At 45.3% G+C, this 6,491-nt stretch overlaps 1 protein-coding gene across 1 annotated transcript in view; it reads right to left on the reverse strand.

Moving 5' to 3' along the window:
* Positions 1–6,491, reverse strand: part of LOC108543551 (NHP2-like protein 1) — a gene marked incomplete at its 3' end in the record, with an annotated part of 20,163 nt that overhangs the window by 10,315 nt on the left and 3,357 nt on the right. The window contains exon 2 of the mRNA XM_017894082.1: positions 1,169–1,289. Within this exon, the coding sequence (XP_017749571.1) occupies positions 1,169–1,289 (121 nt within the window). The remainder of the gene's footprint in view (positions 1–1,168; positions 1,290–6,491) is intronic.

Here is a 6,491-nt window from a genome sequence, read left to right on the forward strand (position 1 = left end):
AAAAAAAAAAAAAAAAAAAAAAAAGGCTGGGCAGCCAGGGCAGCCAGGGCAGCCAGGCGCAGTGGCTCATGCCTATAATCCCAGAACTTTGGGAGGCCGAGGCGGGCAGATCACTTGAAGTCAGGAGCTCTAGACCAGTATGGCCAACATGGTGAAATGTCATCTCTACTTGAAAAAAATAAAAATAAAAATAAGGCTGGACACAGTGTTTCACGCCTGTAATCCTAGCAGCACTTTGGGAGGCCAAGGCAGTGGATCACCTGAGGTTAGGAGTTCGAGACCAGGCAGACCAACATAGTGAAACCCCATTTCTACTAAAAATACAAAATTAGCCGGACGTGGTGGTGCATGCCTGTAATCCCAGCCACTTGGGAGACTGAGGCAGGGGAATCACTTGAACCCAGGAAGCGTAGGTTGCAGTGAGCTGAGATCCTGCCATTGCACTCCAGCCTGGGTAACAAGAGCGAAACTCTTAAATAAATAAATAAATAAAATTTAAAAAAAAACGAACAAAGTGAGGGTATCCTATATTACCTCTGGGCAGAAGTGCAGAAGTATCATGCACACATAATTATTCCACTGAAAAACAGCTTTTTTTCTTTTTTACAAAGGGATGTGGTGCTCACTTCAGTAGCACATATACTAAAATTGGAACAATAGAGAAGATTAGCATGACCCCTGCACAAGGATGACATGCAAATTCATGAAACGTTCCATGTTTTTGAATAATTGCATCCAAAAAAAAAAAAAAAAAAAAAAAGGGAGAGGGGTAGGGAATGTTTCTGGGAACCAAATGAAATTCATGAATGTTAAGTATCCATCGTATAAGGGATGCTAAAAAGCATTAATATTCCTTTCCTTCTGATGGCTCTGGAGAGGTCATACAGCTGCTATACAAAGTCTCTACAACTGCTTTCAAATGGCTCAGCAAAAATAAAATTAATTTATAGAGTGAAAAAGAAGGTAAATGTGGCAAAATGTTAATAACTGGGGGGTCTAAAAAAAATTCTTAGCCCATCAGCTTTAGCATCTAATGCCAAAGACCTCCTACTGGTTGTAGTCAAAAGCAGCTAGCCCTCCTCCTCCCAAATTGGAAATATAGACCAGAGGCCCCACATGGAAACAGGTGCCTTTAACATTCCCCCAGAGCACCCTGTGGCTGCCTTACCCTCATTGGCTCCTTTCCGAAGCTGCTTATAGTTACATGACTGCTGAACGAGATCCAGTAGTTTCTTGGTGAGGTGGGCATCGGCAAGGGGATAGGCCTTCGGATTCACATCGGCCTCAGTCTATGCGGGAAATAAAAATATCAGTCAAATTGAGCCAGAAGTTTTCCTACCTGAGTCACAAAATACTAATCAACAATTGAGACACAGCGGGCAGGTGCCCTACTCCCCAACCCTCAAACACACAAAACACCAGGTAGTTAACAATGGCCTTTCCACTCCTACCTTCGAAAAAAAGGAAATACAGTATTAGGAATTACACAGTTCAATAAAGTATACTAAAGCTCGTATACTTTTGTCTTTCTTCAGCCAAATGTTTCATAATATTACAGCAAATGGATTACAAATGGGCTCCCATGGCTCAGCATCCATTTGAGTCCATGGGTAATCCATTTCTGTTTTTTAGACAGAATCTCGCTCTGTTGCCCATGCTGGAGTGCAGTGGTGTGATTTCAGCTCACTGCAACCTCTGCCTCCCAGGTTCAAATGATTCTTGAGCCTCAGTCTCCCAAGTAGCTGGGACTACAGGCGTGCACCACCATACCCGGCTAATTTTTGTATTTTTTGTGGAGACAGGGTTTCACCATGTTGGCCAGGCTGGTCTCGAACTCCTGGCTCATGCCTATAATCACAGCACTCTGGGAAGCCGAGGCGGGTGAATCACCTGAAGTCAGGAGTCCATGGGTAATCTTTAAATTTGAATTTCCATATTCCACTGGAATTTACTGAATCAATAAGATATAATTTACAGTAAATGTAGCACAAAGTTCTCTTTCCATTCCCCATTCTATATACATATCTTCTGTTCAAACCCCTGGTTTCCAACACACCAAAGTATTTCCTCACCTACTCTACAATACACACAAAATGGTTCCAAAATTGCTACATCAATATACCACCTCTACCAACAAACTGACCAAAGTCAAAATTTATTTTTGTTCTTAGGATATACCCTATTAAAGTCATCCAGTGACAGGACTTTGTTCAAAAGTTATTCAAATTAAAATTTTCCTTGTGGTTAGCAATTTGGTATACAAGTAGGTTTCTTTCGTTTGTAGTCAGCTTGCTTTAAATTTTATTTTTCAAATATGTAAAATATCTTCATGGTTTAAAAGTCAAAACTATGCCAGTGATAGCAACTCAATATTCTGACAACTGGGAAAGGGAAACAATCATCCTCTGTGCCTTTCCTAAATGCTGTATTAGGAGGTAACCAGATGAGAATTACCTCTTGTATCACTATTCCGCCTAATAAATAAAGAGGGAATGGTACACTTAAATATCACCAACTTGCAACCCTTATTAACTAATTAATGGCATTTGCAGTTATGTTAAAAATCCTTACTTTATAAATACATACTGTAATACTTATGGATAAAATGACGTCATTGAGATCTGTGTCAAAATAACCCATGTAGGGGCCGAGCGCGGTGTCTCACGCCTGTAGTCCTAGTTATTCGAGAGGCTGACGCAGAATAGCTTGAACCCAGGAGGCGGAGGATGCTGTGAGCCGAGATGGCGCCACTGCACTCCAGCGTGGGCGACAGAGTGAGACTCCGTCTCAATAAATAAACATAATCCATGTAGGGAGCAAACTGGGTGAGTGGCCTTCCTTTTCCGCTCCTTCCATCTCATTCCCACTGCTCCAGTTAACCATTTCATTACTTTCATCTCTCTCTCTTCTTTTTTTACAAACACATATTTATGTACAAGGATATATTCATATTATAACGCAGGTGCGGCCCCGCATGTCGCCATCGAGTGTAAGGTGCGAATTGCTAGTGACTTGCTGCGGCTACCACCTAACCTCGGCCTTGGAGGCTAGACACAGGGTGGACAGCAGTCCCTGGAGACGGAGAAGGACAGGTTGGACCACTCATCTATAGCGCCTGTCTCGGTGGTCTCCTGCCCGACACCGCGCGCCTGCCTTTTTCTCCTTCAATTTTTTTACAGCTTTTCTGACACAGCTGGACCACGCTTGCGGCACCGCGGCTCTCGGGAGGTGACCTGTGGGTAGGGCCCCAGTAGGAACACTCACCATAGCGTCTGTCTTGGTAGCCTCTCGCTGGACACCGCGAGGACACCACGCGTTTGGTCTGGATGGTCTGCTGCCCCGCACCGCAAGGACACGGATGCCCCGCCCCCAGGAGCAGGAAGTGACGTCACTGCCGCCAGCGGAAGTGACGTCCAGGGCCAGCCTGTACACCAGGACTCCCTGTCTTCTACCTAACTCGTTATCTTAGGCGAACCTTTCCTGGTCCCAGGACAACTACAAGAAATTAGGTGAAGGATGGAGGAGTTCTCTAAAGGAAGGTGGTTGGGGGAGGTCGAGGGAAGACCTCCATACTATTTTTCTCTTCCTCAAACATTTATTTAGAGACGTAGTCTCCCTCTGTCGCCTAGGTTGGAGTGCAGTGGCGCAATCTCGGCTCACTGCAACCTCAGCCTCCTGAGTACCTGGGATTACAGGTGGCCGCCATCACGGCCAGCTAATTTTTGTATTGTTGGTAGAGACGAGGTTTCACCACTTTGGCCAGGCTGGTCTCGAACTCCTGATCTCATGTCATCTGCCTGCGTCATCCTCCCAAAGTGCTGGGATTACAAGCGTGAGCCGCCACACCTGGCCATCCTTTCTTTTTAATGTCTATAGAGCGTGTCTCCTTCATATGTTACTCACTTAAACCTTTTCTTTTTAGAGACAGGGTCTCGCTCTGTCACCCAGGCTGGAGTGCTGTAGTGGCATCTTGGCTCACTGCAACCTCCCCCGGGGTTCAAGCAATTCCTCGGCCCCAGCCTTCAGAGTAGCTGGTACTACAGGCACGCACAACCACACCCGGCTGATTTTTTTGTATTTTTAGTGGAGACGGTGTTTCACCATGTTGGCCAGGCTGGTCTCCCAACTGCTGACCTCAAGTGATCCGCTTGTCTTGGCCTCCCAAAGTGTTGGGATTACAGGAGTGAGCCACCGCGCCTGGCCTTATGTTTTTGATTAGTCTTTCTGAAGGGGACGTTCCTGGGCTCAAGTGGTCCTCCTGCCTCAGACTCCCAAGTAGCTGGGACTACATGCATGCATCACCACGTCTGACTCATTTTTTAATTTTAGAGGCACTGTCTCATTATGTTGCCTATGCTGGTCTTGAACTCCTGGCCTCAAACAATCTTCCTGCCTGGGCCTCCCAAAGTACTGGGATTACAGGCGTGAGCCACTGTGCCCAGCCCATTTATATATTTTTAATCTTTCACTATTATATAAATGCTATAATGTCTAATCTCATCTATACCTAATCTGTATTATGTTTCATTCAGTATATCTGTAAGATAAACTCCTAGAAGTGGGATTAATGAGTCAAAAGATATAATATGCATTTGTAACTTTTACATCTATTCCAAACTGACCCTATACAGGGTTTAACAACTTGCACACCCGCCAGCAATGCATGACAGTGACAAATTCCCCAAAACTTTGACAACAGTGTCAAACTGAACTAGCTTCGTTGCCTGGGGTGAATCTCTGGGGTTTGTTGTCTCGTGCCAAGAAAATTTAGGGCACGGACACACAGGAGTTTAGGAGCAAGGTTTTTTTTTTTTTTTTTTTTTGAGATGGAGTCTTGCTCTGTTGCCCAGGCTGGAGTGTGGAAGTGCGATCTCGGCTTACTGCCACCTCTGTCTCCTGGGTTCAAGCAATTCTCCTACCTCAGCCCCGACCAGTAGCTGGAATTACAGGTGCACACCACCATGATGGGCTAATTTTTATATTTTTTAGTAGAGACTGGATTTTGCCATGTTGGCCAGACTGGTCTCAAACTCCTGACCTCAGGTGATCCACCTGCCTCAACCTCCCAAAGTGCTGGGATTACAGGCATGAGCCACTGCACCTCGCCAGGAGCAGAGGTTTAATAGGCAAAAGAAAAAGAAAGAACAGTTCTCTCTGGTGAGAAAGAGGGGCATCAGAAAGGAAGAGACCCAGCAGTATGCTCTACTTTCTATTTCAGCAATTTCTCCTTTTGTTTTTTTCTTTCCTTCTACTTTCTTTAGGGTTATTTTGTCTTTGTGTGTTTTTCCTACCTTTTTAGCCCCTTTCTCCGTAGCGTTAGCATCTTAGGCTCCAAGTGATACTTTCATTATATCCTTTGATTTGTTTCTTCCCCCCTCTGCCCTTGTCACTTATGCTCTGGTATGTGGTATTTTCATTATTGTTCTGTTCCATTTTTGAATTCCTACTACAATGTCTTTTTTTTTTTGAGACGGAGTCTCGCTCTTTCGCCCAGGCTGGAGTGCAGTGGCGAGATCTCAGCTCACTGCAAGCTCTGCCTCCTGGGTTCACGCCATTCTCCTGCCTCAGCCTTCTAGGTAGCTGGGACTACAGGCCCCCCCCACCACGCCCGGCTAATTTTTTGTATTTTTTCTTAGTAGAGATGGGGTTTCACCATGTTAGTCAGGATGGTCTCCATCTCCTGACCTCGTGATCCGCCCGCCTTGGCCTCCCAAGTGCTGGGATTACAGGCATGAGCCACCGTGTCCTGCCTCCTACAATTTAAAAATCTGATAGTTTATATTTTTCATTTCAAAATACTTTGTTACTAATTTTAACTTATTTCCATTTGGGTAGGGCAAAATGGTATGTAATATTAACAATGTTAAAATTTGCAAGGCTTGCTTTATGGCCAATTTTCAAAAATGTTCCATGTTTGAAAAATGTATTCTGAACTGGCTGCAGTGGCTCAGGTCTATAATCCCACCAACTTGGGAAACTGAGGCTGGGGACTGATTGAGGCCAGAAGTTTGAGACCAGCCTGGGCAACACAGTGAGACCCCCAACTCTACAAATATTTAAAAACTTAGCTAGGGCAGTCTAGGCACTGTGGCTCACACCTGTAATCCCAGCACTTTGGGAGGCCATGGTGGGTGGCTCTCCGCGAGTTCAAGACCAGCCTGGACCACATGGTGAAACCCCATCTCTACTAAAAATACAAAAATTATCCGGGCGTGGTGGCAGGCACCTGTAATCCGAGCTACTTGGAGGCTGAGGTAGGAGAATGGCTTGAACCCGGGAAGTGGAGGTTGCAGTAGGCTGAGATCCCACCACTTCACTTCAGCCTGGGTGAAAGAGTGGAACTCCACTAAAAAAAAAAAAAAAAAAAAATTACCTTTTGTTGTTGAGACAGGGTCTCACTCTGTCACTGAGGCCAGAGTGCAGTGGCATGACAATAGCTCACTGCAGCCTCGACCTTCAGGGCTCAAGTGATCCTCCTGCCTCAGCCTCCT

This window comes from Rhinopithecus bieti, unplaced genomic scaffold, assembly GCF_001698545.2.
Source record: "Rhinopithecus bieti isolate Rb0 unplaced genomic scaffold, ASM169854v2 scaffold_25304, whole genome shotgun sequence".
Taxonomy (NCBI): Eukaryota; Metazoa; Chordata; class Mammalia; order Primates; family Cercopithecidae; genus Rhinopithecus; species Rhinopithecus bieti.